At 41.7% G+C, this 19,697-nt stretch overlaps 1 protein-coding gene across 1 annotated transcript in view; it reads left to right on the forward strand.

Annotated features, from left to right (window-relative positions):
* lix1 (limb and CNS expressed 1) overlaps positions 1-19,697 on the forward strand; it is an 83,966-nt gene that overhangs the window by 40,885 nt on the left and 23,384 nt on the right. Inside the window, exon 3 of the mRNA XM_028806024.2 lies at positions 12,513-12,653. Coding sequence (XP_028661857.2) covers positions 12,513-12,653 — 141 coding nt within the window. The remainder of the gene's footprint in view (positions 1-12,512; positions 12,654-19,697) is intronic.

The following is a 19,697-nucleotide window of genomic DNA, read 5'->3' on the forward strand; positions in this document are numbered from 1 at the left end:
GTAGCTTTTCAGCCATCTGCCAATAGCGTCCCTTGTATGAAATCAACTGGGCAAACCAACTGAGGAAGCATGTACCAGAAATTAAAAGACCCATTGTCCGCAGAAACCCGTGAAGCAGCGAAAAATCCGCGATATATATTTAAATATGCTTACATATAAAATCCGCGATGGAGTGAAGCCGCGAAAGACGAAGCGCGATATAGCGAGGGATTACTGTATACACTTACTGGCCACTTTATTAGGTGCAACGACTTGTTAATGAAAAATCTAATCAGCCAATCACATGGCAGTAACTCACTGCATTTTGGCATGTAGACATTGTCAAGACAACCTGCTGATGCTCAAACCAAATATCGGAATGGGGAAGAAAGGTGACTGAAGTGACTTTGAACATGGCATGGATTTTCATGCACAATCATTTCTAGGGCTTACAGAAAATGGACCAAAAAAAAGGAAAATATCCAGTGAGTGTCAATTCTCTGGGCAAAAATGCCTTTTTGATGCCAGAGGTCAGAGGAGAATGGCCAGACTGGTTTGAGCTGATAGAAGGCAACAGTAACTCAAATAACCACTCGTTACAACCGAGGTGTGCAGAAGCGCATCTCTGAACACATCAAACCTTGAAGCAGATGGCCTACAGCAGCAGGAGACCACACTGACTGCCACCCCTTTCAGCTAACAACAGGCAACTGAAGCTACAATTCACACAGGCTCACAAAAATTGGACAACAGAAGACTGGAGAAAAGTTGCCTGGTCTGATGAGTCTCAATTTCTGCTGCCACATTCAGATTGTAGGGTCAGAATTTGGAGTCAACAAAATGAAAGCGTGGATCCATCCCACATTACATCAACTGTTCAGGCTGGTGGTGGTGGTTGTATAATGGTGTAAGGGTATTTTCTTGGCAGACTTTAGGCCCCTTAGTACCAACTGAACATTGTTTAAATACCACAGCATACCTTAAATTTTGTTGCTGATCACATCCATCCTTTCATGACCACAGTATACCCATCTTCTGATGGCTACTTCCAGCAGGATAACACACCATGACACAAAGCTCAGATCATCTCAAACTGGTTTCTTGAACATGACAATGCGTTCACTGTACTCAAATGGCCTCCACAGTCACCAAATCTCAGTTCAAAAGAGCACCTTTGGAAGGTGGTGGAAGATTCTCATGTGGGAGATTCTCATCATGGATGTGCAGCCAATAAATCTGGAGCACCTGTGTGATGCTATCATATCAATATGGATGAAAATCCCTGAGGATTGTTTCCAGCAGCTTGTTGAATCTATGCCAGGAAGAATTATGTCAGTCTGAAGGCAAAAGGGGTCCAACCTGGAACTAGTAAGGTGTACCTAAAAAAGTGGCCAGTGAGAATGCGTGTGCGTGTGTGTATATATACATAAAATTAGACATAACATTAAACAAGACCTGTTAAACCGCCCCGAATCTCACTCAAACACAGAGCACAGCAGGCCCATGGAAACATACAAATTGCAGACTTTCTCTGTACACTTCCAGTTAACCGTGACCTTGACATTTTTTTCATATCCACCCAAATACCACCATAATTAGTATACCGGCCTTTCGATTAGATAGGGTCACAGGTTTTCACATTTTTGGAAGCAGCATCGGGGTGTGTGTGCGCATTAAATGAATACTCACATTCTTCCTGGCTGCCCGAAATTTACACAGCAAAGTAACCCTGCAGTTTCCTGGCTGGCTAAGCAGTCGGCCTCAAATCAACGAAAGAAAAGAGCCGAATGAAATACTGTATGAAGAAAAATAATCAACCCTCGGATTTGTCCAAATTGCAGTGGATCAGCACGGCTTAAATAATTAAACATAACAAATCCCACTTGAAACTAATCAGTCGAGTGTTGTCCGCGAGTCAGACAGGAAGGCCTTCACGTTGCCGGCACCCTGGTAGGAGGATTACTTTTTATAATGTGTTCATGCTGAAGATGGAGATATGAATTTGCAACAGATGTCTCTCTTTGTAAGAAATCCCTGGTATAAGTGTACCATCCCAGGGCATACAGCACAATAAATCAACATCTCATTCTAAGTTTGCCTTCAAATAATATTGATAACATTCACGTAAGCCAAAAAGTGAAAATGTGCAAAAGTAAATGCACTTTGATTTGACCAGCATTATCATCCCATTACAAGAAGTCACAGATGTTGATTGGAATAAATGTCAAACAGTCAAGCATCCAGAAAGTATTCCCAGCGCATCACTTTTTCCACATTTTGTTATGTTACAGCCTTATTCCAAAATGGATTAAATTCATTTTTTCCTCAGAATTCTACACACAACACCCCATAATGACAACGTGAAAAAAGTTTACTTGAGGTTTTTACAAATTTATTAAAAATAAAAGAACTGAGAAATCCCATGTCCATAAGTAGTCACAGCCTTTGCTCAATACTTTGTCGATGCACCTTTGGCAGCAATTACAGCCTCAAGTCTTGTTGAATATGATGCCACAAGCTTGGCACACCTATCCTTGGACAGTTTTGCCCATTCCTCTTTGCAGCACCTCTCAAGCTCCATCAGGTTGGATGGGAAGCGTCGGTGCACAGCCATTTTAAGATCTCTCCAGAGATGTTCAATCAGATTCAAGTCTGGGCCACTCAAGGACATTCACAGAGTTGTCCTGAAGCCACTCCTTTGATATCTTGGCTGTGTGCTTAGGGTTGTTGTCCTGCTGAAAGATGAACCGTCGCCCCAGTCTGAGGTCAAGAGCGCTCTGGAGCAGGTTTTCATCCAGGATGTCTCTCTACATTGCTGCAGTCATCTTTCCCTTTATCCTGACTAGTCTCCCAGTTCCTGCCGCTGAAAAACATCCCCACAGCATGATGCTGCCACCACCATGCTTCACTGTACGGATGGTATTGGCCTGGTGATGAGCGGTGCCTGGTTTCCTCCAAACATGACGCCTGGCATTCACATCAAAGAGTTCAATCTTTGTCTCATCAGACCAGAGAATTTTCTTTCTCATGGTCTGAGAGTCCTTCAGGTGCCTTTTGGCAAACTCCAGGCGGGCTGCCATGTGCCTTTTACTAAGAAGTGGCTTCTGTCTGGCCACTCTACCATACAGGCCCGATTGGTGGATTGCTGCAGAGATGGTTGTCCTTCTGGAAGGTTCTCCTCTCTCCACAGAGGACCTCTGGAGCTCTAACAGAGTGACCATCGGGTTCTTGGTCACCTCCCTGATTAAGGCCCTTCTCCCCCGATCGCTCAGTTTAGATGCCCGGCCAGCTCTAGGAAGAGTCCTGGTGGTTTCGAACTTTTTCCACTTACGGATGATGGAGGCCACTGTGCTCATTGGGACCTTCAAAGCAGCAGAAATTTTTCTGTATCCTTCCCCAGATTTGTGCCTCGAGACAATCCTGTCTCGGAGGTCTACAGACAATTCCTTTGACTTCATGCTTGGTTTGTGCTCTGACATGAACTGTCAACTGTGGGACCTTCTATAGACAGGTGTGTGCCTTTCCAAATCATGTCCAATCAGCTGAATTTACCACAGGTGGACTCCAATGAAGCTGCAGAAACATCTCAAGGATGATCAGGGGGAACAGGATGCACCTGAGCTCAATTTTGAGCTTCATGGCAAAGGTTGTGAATACTTATGTACATGTGCTTTCTCAATTGTTTTATTTTTAATAAATTTGCAAACATCTCAAGTAACCTTTTCACGTTGTCATTATGGGGTGTTGTGTGTAGAATTCTGAGGAAAAAAATGAATTTAATCCATTTTGGAATAAGGCTGTAACATAAGAAAATGTGGAAAAAGTGACGCGCTGTGAATACTTTCCAGATGCACTGTAAGTAACAAGATGTATAAGTTTACAGATGATACAAAACTTAGGTGGATTGGCAGATAATCTTGAAACTGTTGAATCATCACAGGAGGACTTGGACAGCATACAGGCTTGGGAAGATTTGTGGCAGATAAATTTGAGGTATTAAATGTAGGAAGTAAAAATGTGAGGTTTGAATACACAATGGATGGGTGGTTTGAAAATTGAAAGTACCCCTTAAGAGAAGGATTTAAGAGTTGTAATGGAGTCAACCTTATCAATGGCCAGACAGTGTTCAGAAGCCATTAAGAAGGCTAAAAGAATGTGACGTTATATAGCGCCCTGATGTGTGGAGTACAAGTCACAGGAGGTTCTGCTCAATCTTTATAACACAATGGTGAGGCCTCATCTGGAGTACTGTGGGCAGTTTGGGTCTCCAGGCTAAAAAAAGGACATAGCAGCACTCTAAAAGGTCCAGAGAAGAGCGACTGGGCTAACTCCAGGGCTACAGGGGTTGAGTTATGAGGAAAGATTAAAAGAGCTGAGCCTTTACAGTTTAAGCAAAAGAAGATTACAAGGTGACATGATTGAAGTGTTTAAAATTATGAAGGGAATTAGGCCAGTGGATTAAAACTGTGACTTTAAAATGAGTTCCTCAAGAACACATAGACACCGTTGGGAAAAGGAAAGGGTAAATTTCACATAAATATTAGGAATTTTTTCTTCACACAGAGAACCACAGACACTTGAAATAAGAGACCAAGTAGTGTGGTAGACAGCAGGACTTTCAAAACTCGACTTGATGTTATTTTGTAAGAATTAAGTGGATAAGACTGGCAAGCTTTGTTAGGCTGAATGGCCTGTTCTTGTCCCGATTGTTCTAATATTCTAACATAAAGTTAAGCCAGGGAAGGAACTTGGCCAAAGTATAACAAATATGGGACTATAGCATTAAAAGTCCAAAAATACTTTCAATACACAAAATACCCTTCAAGGGAGAGGATAGATGTAAACCTTTGGCTTGAATTAGCCAGGGTTAAAGAAAATTCTTTATAAATAAACAAAATAAGAACAAAAATAGCACAGTAGGAGGAAAATCAGCAAAAAATGGGTTTTCCTTAAAAGGCAGCCCAAGTCTAAAATGAATTCCAAGACAAAATCCAGAAAACAGAAACAAGAAAAGAAAATTAAAAATGAAAATTGAAACTCTAAGCAGTACCTACAATAAAATGTCTGAACTCCACAAACACCAACAACTCTCTGCCAGCCCTTAGCTGAAATGTTAAGTCTGTAGTCGTCCGACTCGGGGGGTTGTCAAGGTGGCCCACCTCGACACCCACAGAAAACGAGAAAGATACTCATGAGACCGATGAGGAGGTGTTACGTTTTATTGGTACACAAGTTTGAATCAAGTGGATATTATTTGGCTTTTTTGACCCTGATGAATAGAAAAGGCTCTTTAATGCCACAGTCAGAGAGAGATCCCTGCGTTTAAATCCCAGCCTGATCACTGCCAGTGTGGGGTTTGCATGTTCTTCCTGTGTCTCCATTCCGTCTCATATGCACACTTACACTATTTTTTGAATCCAGATCGACCCATCTGAGTGAATGTGGCTGCCTGAGGATGCCCCACAATGGACTGGCATGCCCGGTTGCCACCCTTCACTCAGTGCTTCTACAGTTTAAGAAGAATTCACGTTAAAATACAGTATGGATATTTTTTTCTAATATTGATTAATGAAGGGCATGTTAATTCACGATTTGAGCGTATTTCAAGTGCATGGCTTCCTCTGAAGGGTGAGGCAATTTCCTTTCTCCTCAAACTTGCTTTAGTAATCAGAAAAGAACAGCAGGGAGCCATCCTGTAACAGAGGGGCGAAAGGCAGACCCTGAATGGAGGAGCAGAGGGTGCCGGGATTAACGAATTCCCGGGATTGTTAACTCTTCATGAAAACAGCTGAAAAAAAATCTTCAGCTGCAGCTCTTGTTGTTAACCCACAAAGAGCTTGCCATGTTTTTATTATTTCCTTAGTAAAAAAAAAAAAGTAAAACTTTAAAGAATTAAAGAGCAAAACCTCAGAGAAAATAAAATGAAGCTGAATCAGCCACCATTCAGCACATGGTGGGCAATTTCATACAAATCCCATCTCAGAAATTCTCAGTTCTTGTTCCTTGGCTTTAGTGCCAGTGAATAATTCAGTAAGCATAAAGATCTAGGGGGTATGGCGTGAGTTCTGATTAATTGAATCATTTCAGTCCTTCACACATTTGATAAAAAGAGATGAATTCTGAGGGGCGAAAAGGGAAGTTTAAGAAAACAAGCAAAGGTGCAAACGCATTGCAGCAAAGTCCAGCTGAGAGACTTGCCTTCTTGGTTTGCATTCTGGGTGCACTTTATTAAAACGTGCAATTAAAATGGTAATTAAGTGTAATCAGCGTACTGCTTTAAGGTCATTAAGTATAACCATTATAATGCTTTAAGGCTATTAACTGTAATCATTTTACTGCTTTAACATAACTAAGTACAACCTGTCTACTGATTTAAAGTCCACTGGACACCCAAAGGCTGCAGCTTCTCCAAACTTGAAATTAGTTACTACTTCACTGTTTCTTATTAATATGACATGCCATTCACAAAGCAGTTTATTTCAAATTAGAATCTTGAAAGGTAGAGCCGATCTCAGCAACACTTGGATAAGGCAGGAAACAGGCGGTCTGTATCAGGACCACACTGGGGCCAGTTTAGAAATGGCAGTTAACCGAGTCCAGCAAGTCCCTGTGGATGTGGGAGAAAAACCGGAGTAACTGGAGTGAAACTGACACACACGGAAAGAGACAAACCAGTCTGAGTAAAGGGGGGCAGGAATGTAGAACCAGCCTGTAAAATAAAATAAAGTAGTTTGTGAAACTGCACAGAGTGTGTCAGAGTGAGGACTTAAATTGATGGAGCACCAGCCCACTGTGTATAAAGATCTTCAAAGCAAAAAGCAAGTGCATATAAAGAAGGAGAAGGACGCCATGTGTAAAGCCACTCGCATTGTGCCTATGAAATATTGGAAAAGCGCCACAGGTGTGAGTATAACATCTGCAATGGAGCCATCCCTAATTCTGCAGGTCTCAAGCTTCCTGTCACTGTCATTGTTCCTGTCTTGCTTGGCCATAATGTCTACCCATTACATTGTGCCTTTTCTATCTATCTATCTATCTATCATATAGTACCTTTTCTATCTATCTATCATCTAGTTCCTTTTCTATCTATCTATCTATCTATCTATCTATCTATCATATAGTTCCTTTTCTATCTATCTTTCTATCTATCATATAGTGCCTTTTCTATCTATCTATCTATCTATTGTGGAACTTGGCCCATACACAGACAGGCGGACACCATAGGTACACAACCCAACACACGTTTATTGAACATACTATTTACAGTGGACAGCATGCAGGGACTGGCATTAAATTGGGATCCTTAACCAGCCAGGAAGCCTCTGCAATGGAAGGACCAGAGAAGATGACCATTGCTGCTTAATCTCTTCCCCTACGCTCTAGGTGGCAGCCTCCCTGGATTAGGATTCCCACATGGACGCCTACCGGGCATGCTGGGACCTATAGTCCTGTGGGTCAGCCCTGTTGGGTTCCGTGGGGAGCTGCCAGGGGGAGCTGAAGGGTTTCACAATTCCTCCTCTTTGAGACTTCCGATTGACCTGGAAGTACTTCCATTGGACTATGCCCAAGCACCAGATGTACTCCTGGGTCCAAAAGATAAAAAGAGACCACTTGACCTCATCTAGGTGAATCAGAGTCGGGTGGAAGAGGACGAAACTTGCCTGGAGGAGTGGAAGGAGAGAAGAATAAAAAAGAGAATAGATTTGGTTTATGTCACTTTTGGTGCCTTTTATGCAAGGAATTTGTGTTATTAAACCTTTTATTATACCAGGAAGTGTGTCTGTGCAGTTGTCTCTGGGGTTTGGCGCCCTGCAACGCCAGAAATGATGCTTGGCTGAGTTGTTTCTGAGGCATCTACTGGTGGTCACAACTTGTACTTGGAACAAATTGTGGTTTGGAGTTTTGTTTCGACTCCAACTTTGGTTTTGTCATTACAGCTTTGTTGAATTATCAAACAAGTTTTTATTTCTATCTCTGTTCAAAGATTAGACGACTTTTGTGCTTTGAACCTTGCTGAACAACCAAATGATTTTGTGTTTGGACTTTTGCTGAACTACCAAATTATTTTTCTGTTCTGACCTTTGCTGAACAATCAAGTGGGTTTTGTGTTTTAACTTTTGCTGAACAATCAAAAATGACTTTTGTGTTTTAAACCATGATGAACAATGAAGCAAGTTTTGTGTTTTGATTTTGCTGAAAGATGATACGATTTTGGAGTTTTGACTTTTGCCGAATGGTCAAATGATTTTTGCATTTTGACCTCTACTTAACAATCACATCAGTTTCCTGTTTTGACTTTTGCTGAACAATCAAAAACGACTTTTGTGTTTTGAACCATGATGAACAATCAAACGATTTTTGCATTTCGATTTTTGCTGAACGATCAAACGATTTTTGGGTTTTCACCTTTCCTGAGTGATTAAGCGATTTTGATGCTTGACGTTTCCTGAGCGATCAAATGTTTTTTCTTTTCTGACCTTTGCTGAACAATCAAAAGACTCTCGTGTTCTTACCTTACTTTACTTTGATGAATGTTTTTTTGTTTTTTCTCCCTTGAAAGGAAGACCTCTTTTTGATCTCTGCCACTCATTACCAAAGCGTGTCCAAGAGGGTGTGCATTGCAGTATGCCTTGACTGAACATGACTTTAAAGGTTATCGATCTGACTTTTATTGAAGCACAAGAGCTTTCACCACATACTATACTGAAGTTTGTTTTATTTATCTCATGTCTGTCATCCTTAATTCAGTGTCAGGATCAAAATTCTGTTTGTTTCTCCAAACTAATGACCCGTATTTAAACTCTACTGTTGCCTCACTCCCGCACTCGGCTCCTGCCTTGCATTGTGCTTGACTCACTTGGCTTTTTTTCTTTTTTCTTTAACAGAGAAGCGGTGTCTCTTTGATCCTCTGCCCTATTTCTCTCCCTCCCAATGGACCTTCGCTTTTATCTCTGACAATTAATGTGCTTTTTATTTTGCGGCTCTGTCTGTTGATTTTTTTTTTTTTTTAGCCTTTTGGAGTTCTTTAAATCAAAAAGATCATTTGCATGAAATTCTACCGTGGCAGATCAAAGAGGCACAAACTATCCTGTGAGGTTTTATTGTACCCATATTATTCAATAAAACATTAAAGGCTGACTTTTCCATCCATTTAGAGTGGATTCTAAACTTCAAAAGAAAGTATATTGCAAAAGGAGTTTTGTTATTGTTGATGTATAACTATTAAGTCATTCCAACATAAAATGTGCTTGGCTTTTCTCAAGATGACTAAACCTGCAGGTTCAGATACGCCTTCAATGCATCATTTGATTACTGAGTAAGCGTTTGCTCTCTTCAGGGAGCTCATTTATAAAGTTTGCGTACGCTCAAAAAGATGCCCAAAATGTGTGTACGCAACTTCCCACGAAAACTTTGGAATTTATAACAGAAAACCCGATGGGGGAAAGTGTTCATATTTACAGCCACTCTGACCCATGAGAACGCAACATGTCAGTGAAACTGGAAAATGACGACACTCTTGATCAAGTAGCTAAACCAAAAATACACATTTACAAGGGGATTGTGATTAATAAAGGGGAAGTAGTGTAGAGATGTGCGTAACCCAGATTCTATACATCTGATTTTTTATTTTTTGCTGTATTCATTTTCCTGTTTATTTTTTAATCGTGCACAAATTTTCACCCTCGACTCCACGCAAAGTTTTATAAATGAGACCTCAGGTACTTCTTGTTCTGACTCGGCAAGAAACTGATAACTAATGTTTTGAGTATAACTGGGAGATGCATGCAAAAGGCAAAAAAAAAAAAAATAATAATAAAATTAAACAAAGCAACCAAAACCCAGCTGAGAGGCAGAAATCACAGACAAAATTCAGGCAAGACGCGAAAATCAATCATAGAGGGAATTACTAAAAGGGTGTGAAGGATTTATCTACAGATTGGATAAAACTCAGTGTAACTGCTGACCTTTTGTCCCATCTGCTAATGAACTCAAGGTCACGACCCTGTAGACCACGCCCCTAGAAACGCAGGTCGCCACCCTAACAACAGTACGCAAAATGGCTTCCAATGTAGGAAAAGGCTTTAAAACCCAAAAATTCAGTCCTTACCGTGACACTTATAGATTTCATTTTAAATGTTCATTATAGTGAGACAAATATTACAATAGAAGATTGTTTTGTTGGGGGGGGGGGTGTCACAGAAGCATACTTCTTCACTTATAGTATCTCAATATTAACCTTTATCCATTTCTCTATTAGTCATGTGTTAGGATTAACTGTACATGTCGTTATTAGGCCCTGCGGTGGGTTGGCGCCCTGCCCGGGGTTTGCTTCCTGCCTTGCGCCCTGTGTTAGCTGGGATTGGCTCCAGCAGACCCCCGTGACCCTGTAGTTAGGATATAGCGGGTTGGATAATGGATGGATGGATGTCGTTATTAGATAGATAGATACTTTATTAATCCCAAGGGGAAATTCACATATTCCAGCATACTGATACAAAAAACAATATTAAATTAAAGATTGATAACAATGCAGGAAAAAAAAACAGACAATAACTTTGTATAATGTTAACGTTTACCCCCCAGAGTGTAATTGAAGAGTCGCATAGATTGGGGGAGGAACGATCTCCTCAGTCTGTCAGTGGAGCAGGACAGTGACAGCAGTCTGTCGCTGAAGCTGCTCTTCTGTCTGGAGATGACACTGTTTAGTGGATGGAGTGGATTTTCCATAATTGACAGGAGTCCGCTCAGCGCCCGTCGCTCTGCCACGGATGTCAAACTGTCCAGCTCCATGCCTACAATAGAGCCTGCCTTCCTCACCAGTTTGTCCAGGCGTGAGACGTCCTTCTTCTTAATGCTGCCTCCCCAGCACACCACCGCATAGAAGAGGGCACTCGCCACAACCGTCTGATAGAACATCTGCAGCATCTTATTGCAGATGTTGAAGGATGCCAGCCTTCTAAGGAAGTATAGTCGGCTCTGTCCTTTCTTACACAGAGCATCAGTATTGGCAGTCCAGTCTAATTTATCATCCAGCTGTACTCCCAGGTATTTATAGGTCTGCACCATCTGTACACAGTCACCTCTGATGATCACGGGGTCCATGAGGGGTCTGGGCCTCCTAAAATCCACCACCAGCTCCTTGGTTTTGCTGGTGTTCAGTTGTAGGTGGTTTGAGTCACACCATTTAATAAAGTCCTTGATTAGGTCCCTATACTCCTCCTCCTGCCCACTCCTGATGCAGCCCACGATAGCAGTGTCGTCAGGTATTCATCAACTTATTCAGATTAACCCAACCCCAAATAGGGATACCATCAATGTCTGCAATCTGTAGGGTGGCTCTTAAGTGGATGAGTGATAATAACATGAGAAACAGAGAAATTTGCAATTTTCTGTCGAGTCGATAAACACCCTAGCTGGGAGGTTGTTAAGCAGGGCCAAAAAAAAAAAATTTATAGATCGAGTTTGACTACAAAGGCTCATCCCACCACCCTAAAATGAGATGGTCTCTCGATATACCCGTGAGGTTTGTTACAATTGGAAACTACATAACCCAGTTTGCCATAGTAAAAATAAAACTTCCAGTTTCTCTCTAAGACAGTCACACAGTGCTGACTGTCTGTGTTCCTGAACATTTGCCCAAATAGGACCCTTCATATCCCAAAAGAAGGTCATCATGATTTTCTTGGTGAAGAACTGTCATCTGGATTTCTTCTTTACTGAAGAAAACAGGTGTTTCCACTGCATGCTTTGCCCGAAGGAATCCCACTGTGGTGCGTTGTTCAACGATGGTGCAGTCCCACACTGGAGCATCCATGTTCATTTGACCTCTGCTTCAACTGGGCTAATGGTAGAGCTCTGTGCTCTGCAGGTTTGAGCTACCCATAAGCCATTGCGAACGTGTTGTATTGCTTCAGCTTCCATCCGTTGTGGTTACTGCATATTTTTCAAATTGCCTTTACTTTTTGATTCACCCTCTGTAAGTGTCCAAAGTGAGGTGGTCTGTCTAGTTTCCCTGAAGTTTGTCAAAAGTGGAAACTACGTGACCTGGTTTGCTGCAGTAAAAGCAAAAGATCTTGTGCCATATATTGGCGTATTTTTGAGAACCCAAGTGATGTTCTGCCCAGCTCCATAGGCTCATGGTGCAATGGTGCTCTGATGTACAGAGGGTTTTTTAGATGATTTAATTATGAAGGGTCTGAAACTCCTCCTTTCACATCTGCGTTCCACTCCAGAAAATCACAATAAGCACAACGCACAACAAAATCATAAGAAACGCTCATTCAAGTGACCTGCAGGGAACTGTGGGCAGTACCTTGTGATGATGTACTGGAGGCACCGCCTCCTGAGGCATCACCCACAAAACACACTAAACTTAACACAGGAACAACAGAGCAGATAAGTAACAAAAGTAACAGTAAGACAAATAAATAACATAAAATACATAAAACAAGGAAGTGAACCCGAGCCAGGGGAGGAACCTTGGCTGAAACATAACACTGACTAATCATGATGTGTCCTTTTATGTTTTCTAGTGCTGTTTCACCAAGGCAGAAGCCAGACGAGATGCAGCCAGAGTAGCCCTTATGAACTCCGTGTTTAATGAGCTGCCCTTACGCAGGATAACACAGGAATTCATTCATCGCAGCATCGAGGAGGCCGTTTCCATGACCAGTGTAAGTCTGACCAATATTTAATACTCCTTTTAGAAAGTCTTCCCTTCTGCTTGTCTGGACTGCCCATTTCGAATCACTCTAGTGGGTCAGTTTGTTAAGGACAGGGTTAGGGTTTGGGTCAGGACAGAAGACGCGATGTCCCACCTAAACGTGTCTAACATGTGGGAGTGAAAGGCACAGGCCACAGAGTGACCCAACAGCGGCTTTAACCCGGTGGAGACATCATCCTATTAGTGTGAGAAGAGAACTGATCACAAAGGAAAGAGCAGGCCACTTCAAAATGACAAACTGAATGCTGGGACGGGATCAGTTTTAATACATAAGTCAGCCTTAATTAATTAATCTCAAGTGGTAGAGAGGACTACATCAAAGGAGCCATGTTAGTTTATCATAACGCTCTGCTCTGCTGAGAATTCTGTTAACGATGCCAGGGACGAAACCTTGAATAAGGAGCAATGTTTGTGGGCCTTGATGAATATGAAAGAGTGAGTTTATTTAAAATGTTCTCTGCTCTTGGTGTTTGATCCTTTTAATCTTTAAAAAATTAACATGAAGATGTAATGCATGTATTAAAAGTGAAAGATAGTGTTATTATCTAAACAGTGTTGCTTTTGATAAAATGCATAATGTGTTTCACCTGTTAGACTGAAATTATTTTAATTTGTGAATACGGCTTGCCTGTAAGACAATTTTATTTCTTGAAGGACATTTGATAATCGGCAATTTGTGCTGCATATTATCCTTGGAAAGTTACGGCCTCATAGCCAACCATTCCAGCCATCCCACTGCTGCCAACCATTTGCAATGTTATGGGTTGGCACCACACTCCCTAGTTGCATCCAGGAGCCTCTTGAACCCTGAATTCTCCATAACGGTGAGCTGGGCGAATGAGGACATACCCACAGTCAGCAAGGGGTTGGTGCAAATTATTAAATTATTAAAACCAAACTGTCAAATAAACAGTGTCCAAACAGTGCAGTTCAAGAAGATCATCCATAAGTAAATAGATCAATAACATCCAAGTGAAAGGCTGTGAGTTTAAAATTCAATCCAATGATAAAATCAAAATAAAACACAGTCAACCGGGTCCGTCATCGTCTTCCTCTCCTGTCACTGAGCTCAGCTCGCCTTCCTCTCTCCTGTCTCCCCAACTCAACCCATAGCTTGCTCAGCTGGCGGAGACACCAGCAGCTGCAGTCCTCCCTGCCAACTCCCATATTAGCTGCCTCCATCGGTGTCTGCCAAACCGCTCGGAGTTAGTTGTCCCCTCATCAGCCTTCACGTTCTCTCCTGGAATCCCTTGGATTCCTACGGATGACTCCACCACCATCTTATCCACTCCTCCATTTAAATCAGTGGGTAACGATCCACCTCATGGAATGCAGATTGTTCACTTTACTGCAAGGTTACTGACCGCTCTGCTAACCCAAACCCCCCCAATACTGTGCCCACTCATGGTTCTCTTTTTTCTTTTCATTCTACCCCTTCTCGTGCCTCAGTTCTCTTTTAAAAACTCTGTGGGCTGCAGCTGTGGCAGTCATTACTCCAGCACTAATGAGGGATCGGGTCAATCTCACACATGTGCACGTGGATGTGGGATCACTTGCCCTCACATCTGCCAATGAAGCTGCTCCGCCATGCTATCTGCGACCTACCCGAAAACTTGAGTGCATTTATTTATTATAAACTGCATGTTCTGCAGACCCTCTATATCACAATCCTACAACCATTTTCTAACACGCTTATCCACTTCAATGTGGCAGGGAGTCACTTCCCAATCCTTAAAAGGTCGAGTGTAAGGTGTGAACAAACCCTGGACAGGATGCCAGCACATTACAGGTGTTTTGTCATGGTAGACCGTAACAGAATGCCCCAAATCCCAAAATCTTACCACACTGTAAGAATGAACTTCTGTTGCAGCTCAATGATTTACCTCTTTCTTTTACATGTGTAACCCCTGACAATTAGACAGAGTACCAGAACAGGCAGTAGAGTAAGTTACACATATGTTCATCATTTATTATAGACTAGATGTTCCCCGTGGCTCTGCCCGTGTAGTAGTCAAACAGGACAAACTTTACAAATCAATAAACAAACAGGTATCACTAGCTAAGAGGAGGCAAGATACGCTCCAAAACGTGGCCAGAGGTAGACCGACTCAAACGGAGCCTGGCACGTGAATGAGGAGGGCCCCACCCCCTTCCCCTCAGCTCTCTCAGATTGGCACAAATAAATCGGTACCACAAGTGAACTATAATACTTAGTGCGATGAGAGAGGTCACAAAATCAACCAGAATATTCAAGCAAATTAGACAAAAACCCAATCTCAATCCATTTAGTAGTTCTCTCGTTTGCTAGCTAAGCGGAAGCAAGGTACGCTCTGAGGCTGGCGCATAAGTGAGGAGGGCCCCGCCCGGCTCTCCACTCCTGACGTCACGCTTCACCTTTCCCTTAACCCGCAGCCTCTGTCTTGGATTACTGCAAATAAAATGCTCCTGCAAGCAAACTATGATACTTAGCGCTCTGACAGAAGTCGCAAAATCAAATGGAATATTCAAGCAAATTATAGAAAAAAAACTAAATCGAAATCTGTTAAGTAGTTCTCTCGTGAAAAGTGGACAGACATACAGATAGACAGACAGATGTTGGATTTTGTATATATTAAGAGATAATATGCCCCCAATAAAAGCAGAATACGATGAGTGTTGATAAAATAATACAACCTGATAATATGCTACCAGGTGGCTCTCCGTCTTGTTATTTTGACGGTCCTGCTTGGTCTTTGCTCCTCCATGGCTTTTAAATAGGGTGGCAGAAACAGGCAGCAATATGGCCGCCAAGAGAGATGGTCTGCTCAGGATGAAAAATGGCAGAGAGAGAGAGAGAGAGCAACACTTAACACGTCTCTGTAGCCGCTGACACACCTCCTGGACCAGTGTAGGTTGGAAGCATGCTCTGATTACAGCGCATTGCCACTCCCACCACACGACAAACCACCCAGATTGGTGGTGACACCTCAGCACCATTGTAGGGGTGCAACATTCACCAATGAAACCATCTCAGGCATGACCTTGGCCCCAGTTCATTTGATTTGTTCCTACATATCAGACAAACAAGAAAGAAAGGATATACCGGTAATTAGGCCATAAACTGCCTTCCCAAACCTTCTTCTCTTCCGGTGTCATAGATTCTACTTTTCCTTTCCACTGTAGCCTTTTATTTCCAGGGATCACAGTTTCCCTGCACACCTGACCAATTCTGGTCATTTCTCCCCTTCCCCACCAAAGATGGCTCAAAAGCCATCTGAGTTACTGGGGTCATAAATTGTGACAGAGCAACAATTGGTTATGCAGCTTCCTTCCCTTTAAAATGAGATATTAGACTTTTAACTTCCCTGCCTGTTAAAACATTTTAATATATGGTGATATTAGACATTAATTAACAAAAAAACATCATTGACCCATATGGTATATACTATTCTCTATTACATTAGGACACATTCATAACCCTGCATTCAATGGGTGCTGAAATAGAATGGGATAAGACCATCATTCAACAGCAAAGCCACGTCCAGGTCAAGAAGGTAAAGCCCATCCTAGTAATAGAAATCACAAATGAATCAAACTATACGTCCAAACCCTGTTTTTAATTCTGCACCCCAAAGTCTTGCATGTTACATAAATTACATAACGGCATAACAGACAGGGGTAGGGGGCAGAAGTCAATGCCTGTAGATTGGCCAAGTACAAGAGAATGTGCATCAGGATGGACTGACCTTGTGCCTGACGTGGCCAGGATGACCCTTGTAACTCCAAATTTGGATTAAATGGGTAAGGAAATTGTTTGATAGGTGAATGACATGATGTATGTGAAAGCTGAATCGATTACCCTAAAACATGTACACATGGTAAGTAACATAAAATAAAACATCATTTGTATTATCGTAGTATTTCCCTCTACTTACCCTTTACCTGTTCTCTCAAGGGTAAATGTTCTCATCAGGTTCGTTATCGGGTTGGTCTACTGTTGCACTTTAAAATGAACACACACACACATAGATAAACACACACACACAGACCCTAACCACAACAGTGCCCCATGAATGACACACACACGCTGATTAGCCCTTAGCACTTTAAATCACACATCAGCCTGTCACTCAGCACTTCAAGAGACTTACTTATTATCGGCACGGACAACATATGATGTTTTAAATAGACCTCAGACCTAAATGTTACTTTTGGTCTCCAAGAAAATATTAAAACATACAAAGACTCAGTATCCTTGACTATAGGCCATTTATCAGCCAAGAATACCTTCTTCTCATACTGTCCCTTCTTTTGAGTGGCGCTTCTCGCTCTCAGCCTTATAAACCTCGCAGCACAGAAATAATGGCAAAAATCTGGCTACCCCAGGTGCTCAAAGAAATCTAACTTATTAATTCAATCACTCTAGACATTAAAACGAAGCATAGAAAGTTAAAAGCAGCATGGTATTTATTACAAGAATAATAATACCACTGGAACAAAGAATAGAAAATAAGTACTGATAGGAAAGTCTGAATATATATAGTCTTTAGGAAAAGCTTACAAAAAAGTTGAAATGACAAGGATGAATGTCCCAGGGAGGCGTTTGATTTAGCAATGGATGTTCATGCTGCCTTTCTGACGACCAATGCCGTCTTGGTCTGTTCCTCTTCTTCTCCTTCCTCCTCCTCTCCTTCTCCCTCCTGCTCCTCCTTCTGCTCCTCTTCCAAACCAAGGCATATTTATTATGAAATATCATGCCTTGGTTACACAACACATGAACCTGATTGGCTGGCTGTCAATGTGATTGATGAATTTTGCTCAAACTCTTTCCCAGATAATAAAGTTCTTTGATATTGCCTGTTTCCCTTTCCCAGGCCATAAATCCCAGATGTCCATCCATAAAGTAATCAATAGCCTGGGGTGTCAGCAGAGCATCCTTTCCCAGGTTGTAAAATAATTGAGCCCCAGAATGTCTTCCTTTCAATGTAGGAAACAGCTGTTTGAAAGTGAGGTGTTACAAAACCTGCTTTGATCTGTCTTAGTTCATCTGTTGTCTTGTCTCGAACAAAATATAATGGAAACCAAAATGTACAGATTTTATACACCATAACATCATTCATAAAGGCGCTTGACCCAATTTAGAGTAACAGGAAGCCCAGCCACGAGGCATTGGACACAAAGCATGCATGCATTTTATCTGCAATCTACAGTGGATTCAGAAAGTATTCAGACCCCTTCACATTCTGCATACTTTATTGTGTTGTAGATTTAATTTTAAATGGATATGTTTGCTATTTTTACACATCAGTCTACACTCAATAGCCCATAATAATAAAGTCAAAACATGCTAAGAAATGTTTGCAAATTTATTGAAAATCAAAAACTGAAATCTCTCAGTCATATAAGTATTAAGACCCTTAATGTAGTATTTTGTAGAATGCTCTTTGGCAGCAATTCCAGCTTTAGGTCTCTCTACAACCTTTACACACCTGTAGTTTATCCCATTCTTCTAGGCAGATCCTCTCAAACGTCATTAGATTGGATGGGAAATGTCTATAAACCGCCATCTTCAGGTCTCCCCACAGATGTTCTATGGTGGACTTTGGCTGGGTCACTCAAGGATGGTAATAGACTTTGGCTGGATGTATTGTAGTGGAGAAAATTTCAGAGGGAAAGACGCACCAAGAGGTTTTCACCTGAAATGAAGGCTATTAGGAGACATAGGATAGGCAAACAGAGTATATGGCTTTATTGCAATAAAACAATAACACGGACTCAACCCAATTCGGCCAAATCAAGCTGAGCCCTGAACAGGCTGAAAATCATCAGTTTATATAATCATTTCTTATCATCCTGACCGGCTCATTCGCTGTTCCCTTCTGACTCCCTCCTGCACCTGGCTAGCTGTCTTCTCTTCATGGGAACCATTATTATCTCCTGACTTCCTTCTGCAGCTGGCTACCGGTATTTTTACTGTCTATTGTTCATCTTTATTTTCTGCTTCACTTATTTTTCGTTGGCCTTGGGTGGGCAGATGTTCCCTCTCTTCCATTCTTGAGCTTTCCCTATCTTTTCATTTCCCTTCCTTGGCCTTCAAGCTAGTTTATTTGGTGGCCAAAGTTAAACTTTAATTAAAAGGAAATATGGCATGTGCCTTTATTTAACCATTTGCTTGGCAGGCCTAACTTGCATTAATATCTGCAGTAAGGTTAATTCTTCTTTTTAATAAAACCCCTGTGTGCGTCCATGTGTACGTGTGTCGGTGTCTTCTGGTGAAGCGCGCATGCGCGGGGCACAGTGCGATGCTTCAAAGGCCGCCTAACGTGTCACACAAGACAGAGAGAAAGGGCGGGACCTATAAAATATTGTGCGGCCGATCCAATCGGATTTCGGTAAATGAGGTAAGACCTAAAACAGAAAATACGAAAAATCCAATCGGGTACTGAGACGCGGAGACCAGCTTCCCCATTGTTGTGCAAGTGTTCACTCTGAGGATATCAGATTTGCGATTAAGAAGCTTGGCCCAGTAAAGTGTAAAGTAAAAGTAGATTTATTTTCGCGCACATTACATCAGTTGCTGGGAAGAATCTGCTGATTGCCCACTGTTGTGACAGAAAATTAAACGCATATTACAGACAGCAGAGCCAGTATTACTGTCAGAGAAAATTACAGGCATTTTACAGAAAAAATTTAATGAGGTAAAAGGTCCCTTGCCATTTAATATAGACTGTTCCTACTAATGTTTATGGACTACTGTTCTAGCGCCCATTATTGTAATGGGCTTAATGTCTAGTGCTTATATATTTTTCTAGATTTATTTATGCTAATACATAAATATTCTCATTTTATTTACCATATATTACATCATCTTGACCTTGTTTGTATCAATGCCTTTGCTGTCTTTTCTGACTCACTACTTCAGCTGGCTTCTCACGTGCCTACCATGACCATCTTTCTGTATTCCGTCATTTGGTATCATTTCTTGCTTCCTGGCCTTCAAACAACAGGTGTTCTT

This window comes from Erpetoichthys calabaricus, chromosome 7, assembly GCF_900747795.2.
Source record: "Erpetoichthys calabaricus chromosome 7, fErpCal1.3, whole genome shotgun sequence".
Taxonomy (NCBI): Eukaryota; Metazoa; Chordata; class Cladistia; order Polypteriformes; family Polypteridae; genus Erpetoichthys; species Erpetoichthys calabaricus.